This window comes from Urocampus carinirostris, chromosome 15 (genome assembly GCF_059441175.1).
Source record: "Urocampus carinirostris isolate Australia breed hairy pipefish chromosome 15, RoL_Ucar_1.0, whole genome shotgun sequence".
NCBI classification, from domain to species: domain Eukaryota; kingdom Metazoa; phylum Chordata; class Actinopteri; order Syngnathiformes; family Syngnathidae; genus Urocampus; species Urocampus carinirostris.
The window spans coordinates 21658220-21678046 of record NC_142363.1 but is presented as its reverse complement, the minus strand read 5'-3'; the positions used below and the strand labels follow the sequence as shown (position 1 = coordinate 21678046).

Genomic DNA, 19827 nt, shown 5'->3' with positions numbered 1-19827 from the left:
GCAGCCTCAGTCAGCTTGTTCATGACGCACTTACAAGTAGGTGCATTTTTTAGTCGCGCTCGAATAAACTTTCTAGGGATTTGGGTTGGCATTTGAACTCTACTAGAAGCAGGCATTTTCTAACATTCACCATTTTCATGCTACACTACCAAATAAAAACAAAAATAAAAACACGCAGGCACAAGCATAACGTCACTCTCCAGCACTCCCCCAAGCCCTATCCTCTTACCCAATGCGTCTGCCCTGAACAGCTTTGCTAAAAGTAGGATAAAAGCAGATAGGCGCAATAGGAAAAGAACCATAAGGGCTCTTTGAAATCAGTTGGCCATACTTCATAGAGAAAATATTAAACTTTCAGCTTTATAAAGCCCGAGTGTGTTATATTTGACCAATAGATGACACTGTTTTGTCTAAAGCGAACAATCCAGGTTAAAGAAACACAAATATGATTTTTTAAATAAAAGATATCATAGGTATGATAGTTCAGGTACCGTATTTTCCGCACTATAAGGCGCACATAAAATCTGTTTTTAAAAAGCTGACTGTGCGCCTTATAATCCGGTGCGCCTTATATATGGATCAATATTGAATTACAAGGTCTCGCAACTTACGGTAAGCAGCCACCGACTCAATTCTTTGCGTAGAAGAAGAAGTGCGCTGTGCATACTGGGAAATATTAAACAACGATTCTCTTTTATTTGTGCGTTTGTATAAAGACCCTGAAATGGTTCCTATTAAGAGACACGCTTACAACACAGAGTTTAAACTCAAGGTGATCAGTCACGCAGTAGAACACGGAAATAGAGCAGCAGCGAGAGAGTTCAACATTAATGAATCGATGGCCAAGTAAGGAAGACTAAACAAAGTTTCCCTGGCAATAAAGCGAGATGGCCACAGTTAGAGGACACACTTGAACAGTGGGTTGTTGAACAAAGAGAGGCAAGTAGAAGTGTCAGTACAATAACTATTCGAATGAAGGCAACAGCGCTGGCACGGGAACGTAACATTAAAGAATTCAGAGGTGGTCCTACTTGGTGTGTGTTTACGTTTTACATTTTACAGTTATTGTGTTATTGCTTTATTGTATTTGTTTTGCACTTGTTGTTTTTGCACATTACGAGTGTCACGATATTGCGATTGCACTAACGTTTAATTTACCATAACAGTATCAGACGTTTTTTTGCGTGTTGACTAAATGGAGGAAAAGTAAAATGTTTTGCCTTGCTGTTGTTAAAAGATGTTAAAAATGTGTCACGAAAATGATTTACCTCAGAGAAAATAATAAAACAGCTGTTTATTCATTTTGGGAGTGAATGAAGATTGTGGAAAGCTTGTTTGTTATCTATTAATAAAGTTTGACTGACCTATCTGACTGTTTTGTTGACATTCCCTTTAGCGCGGCACCATCTAATGGTTGCATAACGTAACTACGTCCTCTACTGTAAGCCAAGTCAAGTTCAGTCACATTTATTTATACTGTATAGCCCGTAATCACAAAAATGTCTCGAAGGACTGCACAGGATTACAATTACAAAATTGCACAATTACCTGATCTGAAACCAGCATGCACTTATAGCGCCTTATAATGCGGTGCGCCTTATGTATGGAAAAAGTTTAAAAATATATCATTCATTGAAGGTGCGCCTTATAACACGGTGCGCCTTATAGTGCGGAAAATACGGTATTTTTGCGTAGTATTCAAATCAATGTTTTTTTTAACTGAAATAAAGTCTTTGTACCACTGGGAGGCACTAAATATTACACACTGTCCCTTTAAGGACACTTCAAACGACAGACTCCACTTTTAATAAGACATTATTTACTTCCTCCCAGTAGTACAAAATAACTTTCATTTAGTAAAAAATAAAAAAATTATTTGAATACTAGACAAAAACACATTAACTATCATACCAAAGTTATTTTATTTTCATTAAAAAAAATCAATGTTGTGTTTCTTCTACTTAGTGGAATCCCTACCTAGATTATTCGCAATAGACAGCACAGTGCCATCTAGTGGTCAAATATAACACACTGGTTGAAAAAACTCTATTTCTTTTAGGTAGTGGAATCCCTACCGAGAAGTTGCCACCAAGTTTGTCTGTTATCTTCCTGCTACGCTGTGCTCTTTGCACTTGTTTTTGTTCGCATTGGACAATACAGCACCAACTATTGGTCAAATATTACACTCCAGGGCTTTAACAGTGCAGTACATCAATCCCTCGGTTATCACGGTTAATGGGGACCTAAACCACCCACGAAAAGTGAAAATCTGCGAAGTAGCGACGCCCTTTCAAAAATGCTTACAAAATTATTATTATTATTATCATTATTTTAATTATTTTATTTCATTATTATTATTTTTAGACCCGGTTAATGGGGACCAAAACCACCCGCTAAAAGTGAAAATCTGCGAAGTAGCGACGCCCCTTCAAAAATGCTTTTAAAAAAAAAAAAAAAGGATCCGCCCCCTATATATATATATATATATATATATATATATATATATATATATATATATATATATATATATAATATATATATACATACATATATTATTATTTTATTATATTATTATTATTTTTTAGACCCGCGAAGCTCTGAACCCGCGAACGTGGAACCGCGACGTAGCGAGGTCCCACTGTATTGTTAATCGTTTTTTTTTTACAAACCACACAAAAAAAAGTATAAATTACAATGCAAACCTAAAGGAACGTCTTAATAAATCCTCAATGGAAAGATCAAGCGCAAAAAAAGGATGGAAAGAAATTTAAATAAAACATTTTGTCAATGCGTCAAAATAAAAACGGAAGTGACGTTTTTATCATTTCGACCAATGCAGAGTACTTCCGCCTAAACGCGTCATTTACAAATTTTTAAAATGTATGCCAACTGTTAGCCGCTACAGTTAGTTACGCTTTTTACATATAAACTTTTCAAAACAATGGCTTCACAGCAACTTTCGCAAACTTTGTTTCAATCTCCGGCGAAGTTGTTCGCAATGATTAAATCGCGACTACAGGGCGGGGAAAAAATGACTTTTGGCGTTCGAGAAGAAAACGCCGCGCCCGTTAAACGAGCCTTGTGTACGGACGACAACAGCTGGGAAGCTGAGGAGCTCCACACGTTTGGTGACGTTCAGGCTTTGACCTTTTCGCCTTTTAAATACCACAAGGACATTATCGACGATTCTTATTTGGATTTTAATAGCGGGAAAATTGAGCGCCCACATACAAGTGACAAGTTACATGGGTTGACATCACCCGTTCGATATTTGCCATCTCCATCTCGCGTCTTCACTGACTCGCTTTTCGACAGAGATCCTCAACAGATTGCTGACAAAACTGTCACTAGGTTAGAGAAACAATCTCCTCCAGTTGACGCCTCAGTGCCTCCAGTTTCTACTTTACCCACCGCCAGGAGGGAACTGAGGAAAAGAAAAGCGAAGGAAATTAACCAAGATTGCAGCAGCACAAATGTCACTTCAGAAAGTGCAGATTTCGACGTGGAGGTGGTTGCGGGATTTTTCGGAACTCCAAAGAAAAACACGAACGAGGTGAAAAGTAAGCAACATTTCCTTGACTTGTTTTAGTTTTTAAGCGCAGCATTCTCAAATTCAACTCACTGCTCAACAAGCTTCAATAAATCTTAAAAAGACTTATTTTATTATTTATTATTGCCACGAACAGTTGGAGTTTGGTTTGTGTCTTTTTATTTGGGCACCAAAAAACAACGAAATATTTGCACAAAACAATTTTACAATACATTTATGTACTGTAATACATTAACATGTTTCCATATGGAGTAGGCTGAAGCAGAAGCTTCTAACTACCGTATTTTCCGCACTATAAGGCGCACCTAAAAGCCTTTATTTTTTTTAAAAACTGACCATGCGCCTTATAATACAGTGCGCCTTATATATGCATCAATATTAAGTCGCAAGCAGCCGCCGACAAGAGCAGCCAATGATTTTCTGGGCTGCATTGATTACCCTCTGTAAGGTTCTCCCTTCTGCTGTCATACGTTATGTTGGCAAACCAGTAGAGGTCATCAGATCACTCAAAGGAGTTTAAAGGAGTGGACACCATAACATTTCTAATACTTTTCAGCAATAAAAGTACAGAAACGTATGTAATAATCCTCTGGCATATATTATTTGTACTCCAGCCAACTGAGGAAAGCAAGTTCTTATTTTTGAGTAAAGTTATTTGGAAGTGATTTCAATATTCTGTAAAATTCGCTTCGCACAGGGTGTTCCGTCCCTTTGGAAAAACTTATGTCCCCTGCCAAGATGTTTGCTCGCATGAAAGAGAGGGTAAGCAAACAAGATTTACAGCAAGATGATGAACACTGCTGGGAAAGACGTGAACAGATAAATGGAGGTAAACGCCGGCACAAAAGTCTGTGTATCATCAAAATCCCTGCCTTATATTCTGTGTCTATCACTGTACTCCAGGTTATGGGTCTCATTTAAATGTTGACAAGACAGAGCAATACAACGCTTTAAGGAGAGGATCCAAAATTGAAATCCCATTTCCCCCTGAACTTGCTGACAGGCACCCTGAAAGACTTAGTCCCGAAAAGGAATCTACCTGTATTCCAGAGTCTGAGCATATTTTTGGGGACCCTGTGCTCCTCAACCGTCCCTGTATCTCCATTCCCAAGAAAGACAACTCGTTGTTGACGAAAAAACAAAGGTCAAACCTTAGAAAATCCCCATCTGTAAGTAGTTTTGTATTTATGTATTTACAGCAATTAAAGAAATATTGGTAAACACCAGTTCTTTTGAAATTCTAATTGACTAATAACATTATTCATTTGTGAAACGTTCCTACACTCCATACAATATGGACTGTTTTCACCGTTAAAACTTGAATCATCCTTTTTATTCTACTGATTTATATATATTTTTTTATTGACAGAAATTTACTAGCACTTCGCATGTGTGGTTATTTGCTATTTCCCTTTGCAGTTTAGTACTATACATCTTCAAGATTGGTTCCTGAGGATGGATAACAATGGCCTGTTTGTGGAGGGAATTTGTGTGTAAGTCATTTTTTTGTTTTGTTTTTTGGCTTTTTTAATAAAAAATATTCCACTGCTGTTTTATTTGATTGCATAATTGGGTTATTTCTCTAGTGAAAATGGGACGTCGTGGAACAGTAACATTATCGTGGAGAGAGTTTCCAGCACGGTGCTGAAGACTTTGTCAGGGAATGTTTACATCCTGGTGGGCAAGATTAATCTGAATGAGAAGTCTGGTAAGCTAGGCGAAGCTTTGTGGAACATCCTTAAAGTCATAGCCAACCTTTTGACTGACTCACTCTTTGCTTTGTTAGACTTTCCTCGCAGGTTTTTGAAGATGTTTGAACATGGATTTCCTGCCAATTGGGAAGCGCTTTTTGAGATGCATTTGTCAGAACTTGAAAAGTAAGTATTGTCTTTAATATAATGTTTGTTTTTTTGTGTGCGATTATGTTTAATTCAAAGTACACCTTTTTAACGCACTAACTTTGTTGAGAGTTTATTCTCATGGAGGGTTCCACATTTTTAGAAGTTTGAAACGTAACCACTAATTCACATTCTCAGTTTATAGACTGTGTTAAAACAGATAAAAACGAATCTTCTGAACCAGTGTGCCAAAGGAAATTGTTCAATTTTATCTCTGCAAAAAAGCATGCAGTTTTTCAGTATCTTTGCTTTCTACCATTATTCTACCATTCATCCATATCAGTCGGTGGCAGCAGTTTAATATTTTTTTTTCTCTTTATATAATTATATGCTCATGGGGTAGTACATTACAGGTTTTAATCATTAATGTGATTTGAGGAAGATCTGTAGGATTGTACTGCAAAATAATAATGAAATTAATAAAATAAAATAAACATCTTGCACATATTTTGGCTGATTTTTAACAATTATTTTATTTAGCTAAAAGTTATTATTTTATATTATTTTATGTACTTCTAGAATAAAACAACAATACAATAAACAGTAAAACAGGTTAAAAATATAAAATCCAAAATTACAGATACATTATCAACCAACATAAATAACCTGTATTACCTCCTGAGCCATGGTGACCACAATTGAAAAGAAAAAAATTACACTATTATGGAGACATGAAAATTGAAGCCTAAAAACAAACATAAAACTGGTGCAGAGAATTAATTTAGAAAAATCTTCGAGAGACGGTGTGCCTCAATTTTTTTTAAATTTGATTAAATGTGTGCATTGACTCAAAATTGATAGGTTACACTGTTCTAAATAAATTCCAGTTTTCAGAAATATATTTAAAAGTGTTTTTCTTTATTTTTCTTGTACTTTTCAAATCTTTGTTTTCATTATTTCACTATGTATTAACTTTGGGCACTACTGTCTACTGTGAAATATGAAATGCTCTTAAATGCTACGACAAAAGCATTTTTAAAATCTGACAATTATCTATCAATTCTGAAATATGAATAACAATGTTTGGTAGCTGTATCTTTATTATTGTTGTTTTGTCTAATTTTTCCTAGAGGCCAGAGAAAAGCAAACTCTGAACAAAGAACCAAAATTGCCAGGACAAAACGAAGACAAAATAAAACCGCAACTTTTGCTCTCCCTCTGCCAAAGACACCAAAGGACAATTCTGTCTTGACCAGTACGTACAAAAAAACCCCTCATAATTAAAATGATTTTAATTTTTTAAAACTTTTTTCTCAGAGCACAGTTGTACTTTTTCTACACAAGTGACTCGCAGTGGTCGAAGTATTAAGCCACCCCTGGAATACTGGAAAGGAGGCAGGGTTATTGTGGACGGGGGAAATAACGTTTCCGTCTTTAAATGTTACAACTCATTAGTCTGCAACAATGTAAGTACAACTAGCCCTTTTACAAATTGTTTTATATTATTCGGAATATTTGACACGTTCTTTGACTTTTAAACCTTTTAAAATGATTTAGTGAAACTCGACTAAGACGAGACTGGCTGTGTGCCATGAGTGCATCACCTGCGTTGAGATGTGTGTTTTGGGTTGCATTTCTCATTTTTGGCAAGGTCATTGGCACATCAGACTGGAAAACCCAAAGAGTAAAACTGGGTCTAGATGGAGACTAAGATCCTGAAATGGGGGTACAAACAGCCCCATTACTTAATTGTCTACATATTGTATGCATTGTTTGGAAATGATTAACCTTAAGATGCAAAGAATCCAAGAAGAAAACAAAATAAAACTGGAGGCTGGAAGTTGAAAAGCAGCAGTTCAGTCATCCATTTGCCCTTTTGTTTTTCTTTTGTTCTTGCTGGAAATAATTGGAGTCAACAAAACCAAAAGTACTGAGTCAGCTTTTTTTCACATCAATGTTAACCTACCTGACTGCCTGTGATAAATGTTGGTCATATCTAAACTCTTCCCCTTTTTCTTCAAAAGCTTAAAATAGCTCCCTTAAACTTGGACATTAAACTAAAAACTTAAAATTATTTTTTGTTGTTGTTTTTTTTACAATAATTGAATACAAATGTCAATACAACCAACATGACAAATTACTTTAAAACAAAAAGTGCATTGAAATTTCAAAAGGGCTGGCGAATTGAAAAGTGTGGGCACTCCTGTTTTAGAGCCAGATTGACAGACTAATGTTAATAGAAGAGCTAATGTATCAGTCTCCAGCTGAAACTGCCCCCCTAAAACAAGTTAACAACACTTTTTTCGCTGTCTCTTAATCACTTTTCTTTCACAGAGAGAGGCATGTCGAGACACGTTAGCTGGTTGGAGAGTGACTATGAATTTTCATCGCAGTTTTTTGATAGTGTTGCATGAAAATGCTGGTTTCAAATACAGTCAAAACACTGACCCAAACCATCAAAAGATGATTTTTTTTTTAGTGTGTTTAAGATATGCACGTTCTCATGAATGATCTGGCTGAGGCTGCGTTCATGATGCTGGCAGAGATTAACACCGCTTCAAAATCCGGACCGCCCTTTAAAAGACATGTAGGGAAATTTATTGGCCAAATTTCAATCAGAATAATTTTAATTCTTAAATAATGTTCTACCTTTTGCTTGTGTACACAAATGAACAAAGACACATGATTTTAAGGAAATACAATTTTTTGCCTTAAGTAATATATAAAACGGGTGGCAGTACTACTTTTTGTGGATAACAGATACTTAAAATAAACTTTTTAAGATTATTATAAACTTTTACAGACATTATGATTCATTTTTGATTGATCGTTTTGATCGATATATTTTTTGTTCCTGCAGGAAGATTCTCCAGTTATGTCAATTAAGGATCAACGAAAACCTGCACAACGTTCTTTCCTTAAGGACAAAGGTAAATGCAAATATCCTCTTAGCCGTTGCCCAGTTATACCAATAAAGTGCAGTTGTTCATTACTATATTGAATTGAATTCAGTTGTCTTTGTCGTCTTTGATATCAACATTGTGAAACATTGTATGCAATTAGATAAGACATGGCACTCCTGGGTAAACCTGTAACGACATGGAAATAAGGGAATTTATAATTTCGAGACAGATTCACTGATCCATCAAAATAATATAGTGTATTTATTGGCAATTAATTCTGTACTTGTTCTTTTTAGGTCATAAACGTGAGTCAAACAGAGGTTTTGCTCAGCCTGCACCGCCATCAAAAGCCAATGTGATGCTCCGCAATCGTGCTCTCATAGAAAATCAACCTGAAGAGGCACCCTCTATTTCACTCAAATCCGCTTCGAAGAAGCAAAATCGTCACACCACCAACAACCAAAAATTCTGCGTTGGGGACATGTTACAGTTAGATGGACCAAAAACTCGGACTTATAATGAACGACAAATGAGGTCAAAGGGTAAACGCAGTCCGTCACAGTTAGCCTTGGTTGGTGACAAATTTCCAGAGCCTGACAATCAACAGAAAAAGAAGGGGAACGAAAGGCGAACTAACCACTCTGTAACGTCCAAAGAGAGCAAAATGCCATCTATAAGGAATCCCAGAAAGATCCCAGTAAAAGAACTCAACAATAAGGAGCCTAAGGCCACTCCATTAAAAAGATCAGGGAGAAAACGCAACGCTCCTCAGTCATATGCTGATGTATCAAAGCCATCAGAGTCGTTGTCTTTGCTGGAGGAGGTAGGGATGCTTCCTACAAAGAGGAAGAAACAGTGTAATCCAAAGCCCAATTCGCAAAGCATAAAGCCTCAAAGCAAAAACCAAAAGGCAACATCATCCCCAAAGGCGACAGCAAAGCTGAAGCAATCTAGAGCGAAATCCAGCAAAGGTTGCATTTTGAGTCCTAAACGCCAGGCTGAGGATGAGTGGACGCAGGACGAGCTGGCAAAACTACAACGGTAAGACTTGAGGTCACACATATTGCCGTTTTATATTCAGTATTTTTCTAAGCAAGACACCCAAAGTGTTTCTGAATAATAGAACCTGGAATTGACCATCAAAAGACATCTTTTTACAAATTTAATTTGTTCTGGGAGTAGCTTTGTCCTGAAACATTTGTAAGTAGAGGCGCCTTTTGAATGAAAATGCGCTAATCTGTTCCAAGGCCGCAAAAGTATAATTTTTATGCAATCATAAAAGAGCATCAAAAAATGAAATAAATACAGGTAAAAAATAGATTAACGCACAACATATATATAAACCGAGAGGCACATAATGTAAAAAAAACAAAAACAAAGAATAAAGGAAATAATAAAAATATTCATTTAACTTTGAGTGGAGACACGAAGAGCATGCCAGAATTCATGTATCCGCATTGACTTGCCCGGTAGAACTCCGGGCAGCGCGTACTGTACTGTTTTCTTGACTTTGTATCCTGAAACGCCTTTGTAACAAGAGGCAACAATATCCTGTTCAGGTATTTTTTGACCTGTAACTTTTGTATGTAGACACATATGTAAGTAGAGGTGCCACTGTTATAGGCCAGACCAATTTCAACTCTTTATTTAACCCATGTAATTTTATAATGTCATGTTTGGATTAGGACGGCACGGCAGCGCAGTGGTTAGCGCGTGCCTAGCACAGTTCTGAGGTCAGCTACCAGCCTATCTGTGAGGAGTTTGCCTGTTCTCCCCGGGCTTGCGTGGGTTTACTCCGGGCACTCCGGTTTCCTCCCACATTCCAAAATCATGCATATCAGGTTAATTGGCTGCTCTAATTCATTCCTAGGTATGAATGATTGAGTGAATTGTATGTTTCCGTGACCCCTGCGACTGTGCTTAAGTACTGTACTGCTTCCTGACAGGGCTATGTCCATTTATCCCTCCCAAGTGCCATGCTACTGGGAGAAGGTGGCCATGATGGTAGGCTCGCGCTCTGCAGAAGAATGCCAAAGCAAGCACCTTTCCCTGCAAGACCTTTGCTCTCCTGTAAAGAGCACACGTAGGAGACAGAAGAAAAAGGCAGAGCCAGAAAATTATGCAGGTGATGAAAAAAGAACTCTGAGTGTGCAAAACTATGATAGTGCAGAAGCTTACAACTGCCAATGTAGATTCAAAATTTTTGGAGGAAATCTTCAAATGTGTCGTTCCAAATGTGGGTTGATTGATTTCTCTGTATTAGATCATCCAATACCTTGGCAATACATAAGGGAAAAAAAACCCTATCCATTTTTTCTCATGCATTTATAAATAAATTACAGACATTTACACATACATGCAATATTTCAGTATATATCTTTGTATAAATATATTAATCTCATCAAATTGGTATAAAAAGCAATTGCACTTAAAGCAAATATTATATTTTGTCCCCTTTTGAGAGATAAATTGGATAATTTGGATAAAAACCCGAAAGAAATTAGGTTTAAGTCAAATTATTTTGTGTGTAATTCCATTTCAATAAATATGATACATTATAAAAAATGAAAAAAAAAAAACATGAAATGAGACAAGAGTTGCACCAAAACAATTTTCAATTTTTTCCACCACATCACCACACTAATAATTTAATTTCCCAGGTATTTTCAGTTTTTTTTAAGTCATTTCCATTAGTTGGGCAAAATTCTGTTGATGGGTTGACCGATTTCAGCACTTTGTATGGAAAGATGATTTAGGCAGAAATCTCAATTTGACCCTAAAATTGAGTTACCCACTTCTGTTATTAGTGTGACAATATATTATGACTTTTACTGTATTAAATTGAATTCCAACTGTTCAAAACTTTTGTAACATTTCCAATTTCTTTGCAGTTGGAGGTGCAGATTATCCAATTATATCTGGAGGCATTAAAACCCTCAAAAGAAAACGGCAGGTGCGTCAGTTTCTACAGACAATGCCCAAAGAAAACAGCGACGACGCCTTCAGTACAAAGAAGAATAAATATTTTGAGGTTGGTGCTTTTCCTTCTATTTTGGAGACTGCTCATTTTTTAATATACCTGTATATAATTGTCACAAAGGATACTGTATACAGTAAGACCTCGGTTATCGCGGTTAATGGGGACCAAAACCACCCGCGATAAGTGAAATTCCGCGAAGTAGTGGCGCACCTTAAAAAATATATATATTTTTTTTTAAATTTTTTAAAATTTCTTTTTAAATTATAATTTTTTTAGACCCGGTTAATGGGGACCAAAACCACCCGCAAAAACTGAAAATCTGCGAAGTAGCAACGCCCCTTCAAAGAGAAACAAAAAAAAAATCTCACCTCATCTCATTATCTGCACCGCTTATCCTTATTATTCGCGAGCGAGCCCCTAACCCACAGCGCGGGTACTTTCGGGCGCGATACGCACGACACCGCGACGGCGCGTTCACGCGAGGGGGGGGGGATTTTGTACGGGAGTCGGATTTGGGCACAACACCGGCGCTCGGTTTTGGTGCGGCTTCCGCTTCACCGCCATAATGCATAATAGTCTTTGAGATCCCTTCAGCAAACACGAGCTTTAACCTGCGCCACGAGCACCATGCTAAGCCGGGAAGGCCCTCGACTTACTCTGGCCGTACTGAGTGTACTGGTAGCCCACGGCTGCCACTGCTGGGTCCACGCGGCTTCCGCTTCACCGCCCCCTAGCCCCCACAGGTCCCCCCTACCCCTTTCCCCCCATCGAGGGCCGTGTAGCGCCATGTAGAGCCATCGTGGCCCGAGTGGGAGACGTGACGTTGGTGACTTTTTCATCCGCGTTAACAAACGCATTTTGGAGAATACGATCGCGCTTTATTGTTTCAATAAGCGTATTATATAGAATACGATCGCTTTTGTCGGAAGCGCCGCAGAATGCGCGTTCACGCGAGGGGGGGAGGATTCTGTACGGGAGTCGGATTTGGGCACAACACCGGGAAACGAGAACGGCTCGTCGTGCTAGGGTCGTCGGCCGTGGGGGATTCCCGCAAAAAGTAGCGACGCCCCTTCCCAAAAAAATAAAAATAAAATTGTATTATTTTTTTTTTACCATTACAGACCGCGAAGCTCTGAATCCGCGAACGTCGAACCGCGAAGTAGCGAGGTCTCACTGTACTCAATACAAGGCCAGTGGTCTCTAATCCTCTACCACTGACTGGTTTAATTAGGCTAAGGTCGGCATTAAACTTAAACAACATTGGAAAACTTGACTTTTTGTATTCATCCATCCATTATCTGCACCGCTTATCCTCAGTAGGGTCACGGGAGTGCTGGAGCCCATCCCAGCTATCTTCGGGCAGTGGTCAGCCAGTCGCAGGGCACACAGAGACAGACAACTCCCTCGCTCATTCGCACTTAGGGACAATTTGAGCTGGCCAAGTAACCTGACATGCATGTTTTTTGAATGTGGGAGGAAACCGGAGTGCCCGGAGGAAACCCACGCAAGCACGGGGAGAACATGCAAACTCCACAATCGATCTCATGACCTCAGAACTGTGCCGCACATGCGCTAACCACTGCGCCGCTGTGCTTCCCTATAGTATTCATACTAATGTTAGAAATAACTATGATTATATTAGTACAAAAACAATTACATTTAATATACCAACGATAACAATATTGCTGTATTAATTAGTGCGTAATGCGCACCGCAATTTTTTTTTTTAATTGGAAAAATTTCATTTCACTTTTAAACTAAGCCTTTGTAAGTGAATCCACTGTTAAATGTGTGCAGCCATGATTGAAATCATTTATTGGCAACGTAATTATGAACACAATACCGACATAAAATCTACAATAATTATATTTATTGTTTTCAAAGTCCAATTCATCATCAGATACACCAAACAGTTGTTCCCCCCCGTTGTAATTATTTGTGTTGATTTCGATCTTTCGATCTATTTTCGTTTTTTTCCTATATTACTCTATCGTGTATAACGCGCACCCCTGATTTCTGATGAAAAATGAGTATACAATTTATTTTCCCTTTTTCTCAGCTCAAACAAAGCATTGCAATTGAATACATTGTTGAATTACATGCGGCCACGATTAAAATATATTGACAATGTAAACTATGAACACACAACCAACATAAAATGTATGTTTAGTGTATCTGATGATGATTCAGACTTTGAAGCACATTAGAGAAGTGGTCGCCAACCCGCAGGCACAGTGACGCCCGCGGGGACCATATCACATGCCTGCAGGCCCGTTCTAAAAATAGACCTAAAAACGGACTTTCAATGTCTAAAATGTGATTACATTTAAAAAAAAACTGCATTTACAGTAATGTAAACTAAAAACAAAGTGTAAAAGTATATAAAAACTTTTAAAAACTATCAAAGGAGCAGAGTTCGTTAATCTGAAACACAGCACTCTTGTAACACGGGGCAGATGTGGGTGCACATGACCATCTTAGCCTCAATCTCGAGCGTCGCGAAGGGGTCAAAATTGGTTTCTAGACACATTAAATGGGGGGAAAAGAACTACCGTATTTTCCGCACTATAAGGCGCACCTAAAAGTCTTGTTTTTTTTCAAAAGCTGACCATGCGCCTTATAACACAGTGCGCCTTATATATGGCTCAATATTAAATTCGCAAGGTCTCGCAACTACGAGAAACAGCCGCCGACTCCATTTTTCGCGCTGTGCATACTGGGAAATATTAAACGATTGGTAGTTGCCGGGGCTCGTGTTGTATTTGTTTACTAAGTGGCAAAATGGCTACCCCATTAAACTGCTTAATTCATATTCAACAAATACAGTATTTGTCTGAATCCAGGGTTATGACTGGTGAAGATGTAAAGCACAATTTACCTTAAACAAACGCAGAATTATTCAGAATGTCACGTTTGAGAGAGCGAGAGAGAGAGAGAGAGAGAGCGAGATTCTCTTTCATACGTGCATTTGTATAAGAAAATGGCTCCTGTTAAGAGACACGCGTACAACGCCGAGTTTAAACTCAAAGCGATCAGTCACGCAGCACAACACGGCAATAGAGCGGCAGCGAGAGAGTTAAACTTAAATGAATCGATGGTACGGAAGTGGAGAAAAGGATGAAGATAAGCTCCGAATTCGAGGGATTCGTCGATGAGGAGCTTATAGAGTGATCTTTGTTTTTCTTTTGTGTGTTTACGTTTTACATTTTACAGTTATTATGTTATTGCTTTGCACTCGTTGTTTTTGCACATTACGAGTGTCACTTTATTGCGATTGCACTAACGTTTCATTTAAAATAACAGTATCAGACGTTTTTTTCTTTGCGTGTTGACTAAATGGACAAAAAATAAAATGATATGTCGATGTTGTTCAAAGATGTCAAAGATGTGTCACGAAAATGCTTTACCTCAGAGAAAGCAGACAGCTGTTTATTTATTTTGGGAGTGAATGGAGTTGTGGAAAGCTTGTTTGTTAATAAAGTTTGACCTTTTTGAATATTTTGTTGACATTCCCTTGAGCGTGGCAACATCTAGAGGTTGCATAAAGTAACTACATTCTCTACTGTAGTCAAGTCGTCACATTTATTTACCGTAAATAGCCCTTAATCCCAAAAATGTCTCGAAGGACTGCACAGGATTACAATTACAAAATTGCACAATTACCTGATCTTAAACCAGCATGCACTTATAGCGCCTTATAATGGGGTGCGTCTTATGTATGGCATAAGTTTTAAAATATATCATTCATTGAAGGTGCGCCTTATAACATGGTGCGCCATATAGTGCGGAAAATACGGTAAACTGTATTATTGTTGTTGCGAATGGGAGGATGATTTTTTTTCATGTGTAAGAAAACTGCGTTTCATTTGCGGCTGCGGCAAAGCGGCACAACGTGGAGCGCCACTTTAGCACTAGTCACAAATGGTCCCATGCTAACTACCCACCTGGCAGCGGACGACGAACAAGAAAAGGCACACGAGTTAAAGGCTTCTTTGGGCAAACAGCAGTCTTTTTCTACAAGGCCGGTGAAAAACTCAAAAAGCAACAAAAGCCTCTTTTAGGGCTACACAATTTTTGATAAAGAAGGTATTTTCAGATAGGGAGGTTCTCAAAGAAAATATGATGATCTTTATTATTACACCATCCCCTGATCTAAAACCTACATGAGGGCAAGGAAAAACTCAAAAACCTCAACATGAGGAAAATAAAGAAATCTTGAAGGGACTGCACATGAGGTAATCCCCCTTCCAGGATGACCAGGCTGCAACGGATGTTGCAATAACAAACAATACAACGGTATTGTCAACATGAAATATATATATAGGTCATTCATAAGCTGTAGAATATAGTGTGTTTTAAGCCTAGATTTAAACAGTTCCACTGAGGTTGCAATCGAATCTCCTAGGGAAGAGCATTCCACAGCACAGGGCCCGAATGGAGAACACTCTTTATGTTGCTTTTATCTGAATTTCCCCCCCATATTTATGCAATAACTTAAATAAGGCAAAATTAATGAACTGTACATTATATGAAGGGTCATTTTCATCAAATATACGGCTGATTCTACTCGTCACTGCATGTGCAATGTTCTTTGCTAATTTGGATTGTATCGTATAAATAAATGTGTGCGTATATGGGATCTCCAAATATGTCATGTATGTCATATTGATCATGGGATATCATATCAGCTGGGATGTGCTCCAGCACCCCAAGTGAGATTAAACAGTGAATGAATGAGTAAAAATTACTCCTTTTTTTGTCATTAAAGTTGGAGCTAAAATAACTGTTTTTTTCCTTCCTTTGGTCCCATTGCAATGAGCAGGTCCCGTCTATGTGTTCGGATGAAGACCATGCCTTGAGCAACCTGGAGCCGGTGACACCCGTTTCTCTTCATTTCCCGCAAGTGAAGACTCCTCGGTGTCTATCCACCATTCATGCAATAGGGCATACTCCAAAGAGGTGAATAGATTTAAGAAGGTGTATGTAACTATCTAATTCACTGACAAACAACTTATTTCGGGCTCAATGGGTAAATTGCTTCTAATTTCAGTTTGGGTTGGACTGAAATTTCCTTCAAAGAATGAGGTTTCACTATGATCTCTTAAAACAATCAAGTATAAGAACAACTAATAGGGTCAAAAAGCAATTTTGATTAAGCTTTCAAAGTATTTGCTTCCTCTTCAGCCCTTACCCAAGTGAGGATAAGCGGCACGGAATATAGATGGATGTTTTTTCGTCCTAATAGTTTGATTGGATGTAAACAAAATGGCTCAAATTGTGATTATCCTTTTTAGACTTTTTTTGACTGTTATTATTCATGTGACGGTTTTCTAAAGGGACAGTGTGTAAATATTTAGTGCCTCCTGGTAGTATAATAACGCTATTAAAACTAGTACAATATTGACTAAAAAATGTGCAAACCTGCATGACATATTTTATAAACGTGCATTCTTTAAAATACCTGCGGGTCGAAAAACTGTAATCTGTTCTGCATAACATGAGCCTCATCGAGAGGGAGCTGTTATTCGAACCCCCATGCACCAAAAAAACTCATGAAAGGCTGGGATAAAAAAAGCGAAGAAATTTTGTGCAGTTTGGTCACTTTTAGTCTCCGTAGTTGGTATTCTTCCTTGCGTTTTTTTAGTTGCATTACACAAAACATCGGCATCTAGTGGTAAAATAATAGACACTCTCCTTTTAAGGACTGTTATACATAATGACAATATTCTTTATTGGTGGGGAACGTCATTTGAAAACTTAAGGCTCCAATCATGACTTTAAGTCAGGAGATGGCGGCAGAGTAACACGTGATTTACGTGCAAGTACATGGCATTTTTAGACGTGCTCGAATACTCTTCTTTTTCCATCTTTTTAGGGGTTTGTTTCCCCCTGGAAAAGGCCTGATAAAGGCGCAAAGGCGCAATAAAAAAGAGCACAAAGGCTCTTTTAACTCAGTTGGGCATTGTTAACACATATATTTAATAGAAATTTTTAAGGACTACATACCCCAACTTTAAGGTTTGAAACAAAATTAGCTGATATTTTTTTGCATGTGCATTTGTGTACGCGAACAATTTTTTTAGTTAAAAAATGACCACTTTTTGGGAATGGTTGAAATAAAATACACCAGTCATTTGGGTTGTTTAGTGTGATGAAATCAAATTTTTGAGGGTGCTATGTAGCAACAACACACTTTTGTGGAATTTGAAACATTTTATTTAAGTTGTTTTTTCCAAAAAAGGACCCATGGTTAAAATACAATAGCTACATTATCTGTAAACAGGTTTTTGTATGTAAAACTGATCTTCTCCTTTTTTATCCCTTTTTTACTTGTTTTTTTCTTAATTAAATGACACATGTAAATTGTCCTCATGGCTAAAATGTGGTTAAACACTAAACAATTACCGCGTTTTAACAAATAAACACTTGACATATTTGACTGTATTTGAAAACAATCTGCACTTGTGGTATTTGTTGCTTTTTTTGACATGTGGAAAAGGGAATCAAAGTCAAATTATTTTATTATAATTATTCGTATTTAAAACAATGTCCAACCGCTATTGGGACATTAGATTTGTCTCCATCTGTGACTTAAGCCTTTGTAGTTATTTTTTATTATTATTATCTTTTTTAGTCTCCCCTTCTCCACTGACGAAGATAAGTATGCGTATCATTACGAAAAAGCAGTCCGACAAAAAATGCAAAGCAACCTCGGAAAGGTTCCAGCCAAGGTATTAATAACACACACGTACTTCCTTGTCGGTCACCTTTAAAATTGATGTACCCGGTACTTTATTTTCCTATTCTTCTCAGAAGTCTTTGCTCAGACCACCAGCCAAAGCAAAAATGAAGACATTTGAAGACCTAGGTAAGTGTCTTATAGAAGTGTTTGATTGTTCGAGGTCACAGGGATGTCAAACTCATTGTACCTCATGATGGAAAAACCTTCTCACGGGTGCCAGGCTAGTAAGTTAAAGAGAAGCAAAGTAAGGGAGAAAGAGAGAGGCAGAGTAAGAGGGAAAAAAGGGAGAGAGAGAGAGAGGCAGAGAGACCAATAGAAGAAGGATAATGAGAGAGAAAGCGAGGAAAAGAAAGGGGGAGAGAGAGAAGGGAGAGTGTAGGAGAGATAGAAAGGAGATAGCAAGCGAGCAAGAGTAAGAGAGAAAACAGGTAAGACAAAGTGAGAGAGAGACGAAAAGGATAAAGAGAAAAAAAAGACACGAAAAAGAGGAGGAAAGCAAAAGAAAGGGTGGGAGAGAAAGAAATACAGCTACAGTGTCTTTGTGAGTGGTGCCTGGATTTAGCAACGAGTGGACATCTTTAAAACTGCAGCTCGTTTTTCTTTTTGCGCATCTCTCAGCTTCACGGATTCAATTCTTTGTTGGCCTGAGCTGGCTTGCGGGCCACATGTTTGACATCTTGGATAATTCCATTGCTGCTTATTGTATGGCTTTACATAGGATATTTTAATCCAAAATTAATTTCAAGGTTTTTTCTTTCTTATAAATATCATATAAAAATTTTAATGTAGCTGTTTGAGATTGAATTCTCTTAAAATTAAAGTGTCCGTTTATAACATCCTATTAATTGATTTATTAACTTGAGGCTCAATTATTTAAGTTTGTTTTATTTTGTATAAAATGTATTCTACTATTGGTTCTTTAAACAGCACAATCCTTTTATCCAATACAAATAAGGAGTGGAATTTTTTCCTTAAATTCCGGTCAGAGCTCTTCATTCGGGTAGAATCGTAGGTCCTTAAGTCAGACCAGTTAAGAACCACTGCCTTATAGCGGATACGTTTCAATTTTAGTATTTGGAATATGTTTTGTCTAACAGAGCTACAGAATCAGAAAACAATACATTCACTTTGACCTCATACTCACGTTTTCTTTTTGTCTCCCGCAGAAAACGATTTTGTTATCCGGGAGATGTTTCTAGATAAAGATGCCAGTTTGTCCGACAGTGAGGGAGAGAAGGATTTTTATTTTGGTGACAGTGACTGAAATTTCTCCAATGAGGACTCTGTATATATTTGATGACGTGTAAAGGGAAATTTTGTCTTTAATAAACAAAACAAAAATCAAAAGCATGTTGTTTTATTTTTTAAAATTGTATTGTGTGATTTTAAACTGAGATACAAGTGTCTGAAATGAGTTTCCTCCGCAGGGTGTCTGGGCTCTCCCTTAGAGATAACGTGAGAAGCTCAGTCATCCGGGAGGGACTCTATGTAGAGCCCCTGCTTCTCTGCATTGAGAGGAGCCAGTTGAAGTGGCTCGGGCATCTGATAAGGATGCCTCCTGGACACCTCCCTCGGGAGGTGTTTCGGGCACGTCCCACCGGCAGGAGGCCCCGGGGACGACCCAGGACAAGCTGGAGAGACTACGTCTCTAGGCTGGCCTGGGAACGCCTCGGGATCCCGTCGGTTGAGCTGGAAGAAGTGGCTGGGGAAAGGAAGGTTCGGGCTTCCCTGTTAAGGCTGCTGTTCCTGCGACCCGACCCCGGATAAGCCGAAGATGATGGATGGATGGATGGATGAATGAATGGATTTAAACC

General features: G+C 38.1%; 1 protein-coding gene across 2 annotated transcripts; it reads left to right on the top strand.

The window, feature by feature from the left end:
* The first annotated feature begins 2846 nt into the window (after positions 1 to 2846).
* mis18bp1 (MIS18 binding protein 1) lies at positions 2847 to 19360 on the top strand. 2 transcript variants are annotated; one of them, XM_088355072.1, is made up of 17 exons: positions 2847 to 3351; positions 3418 to 3560; positions 4248 to 4379; positions 4454 to 4719; positions 4970 to 5043; positions 5137 to 5258; positions 5337 to 5427; positions 6519 to 6643; positions 6706 to 6854; positions 8249 to 8318; positions 8588 to 9332; positions 10238 to 10416; positions 11183 to 11322; positions 16094 to 16230; positions 17906 to 18002; positions 18085 to 18139; positions 19180 to 19360. In XM_088355072.1, exons 1-17 carry the CDS (start codon positions 2942 to 2944, stop codon positions 19275 to 19277), a joined length of 3033 nt encoding a protein of 1010 aa, XP_088211198.1. In that variant the 5' UTR covers positions 2847 to 2941; the 3' UTR covers positions 19278 to 19360. The 2 variants fall into 2 exon arrangements, with proteins under 2 accessions (XP_088211198.1, XP_088211197.1); XM_088355071.1 differs by having other exon boundaries at positions 2847 to 3560.
* The last annotated feature ends 467 nt before the right edge of the window (positions 19361 to 19827 follow it).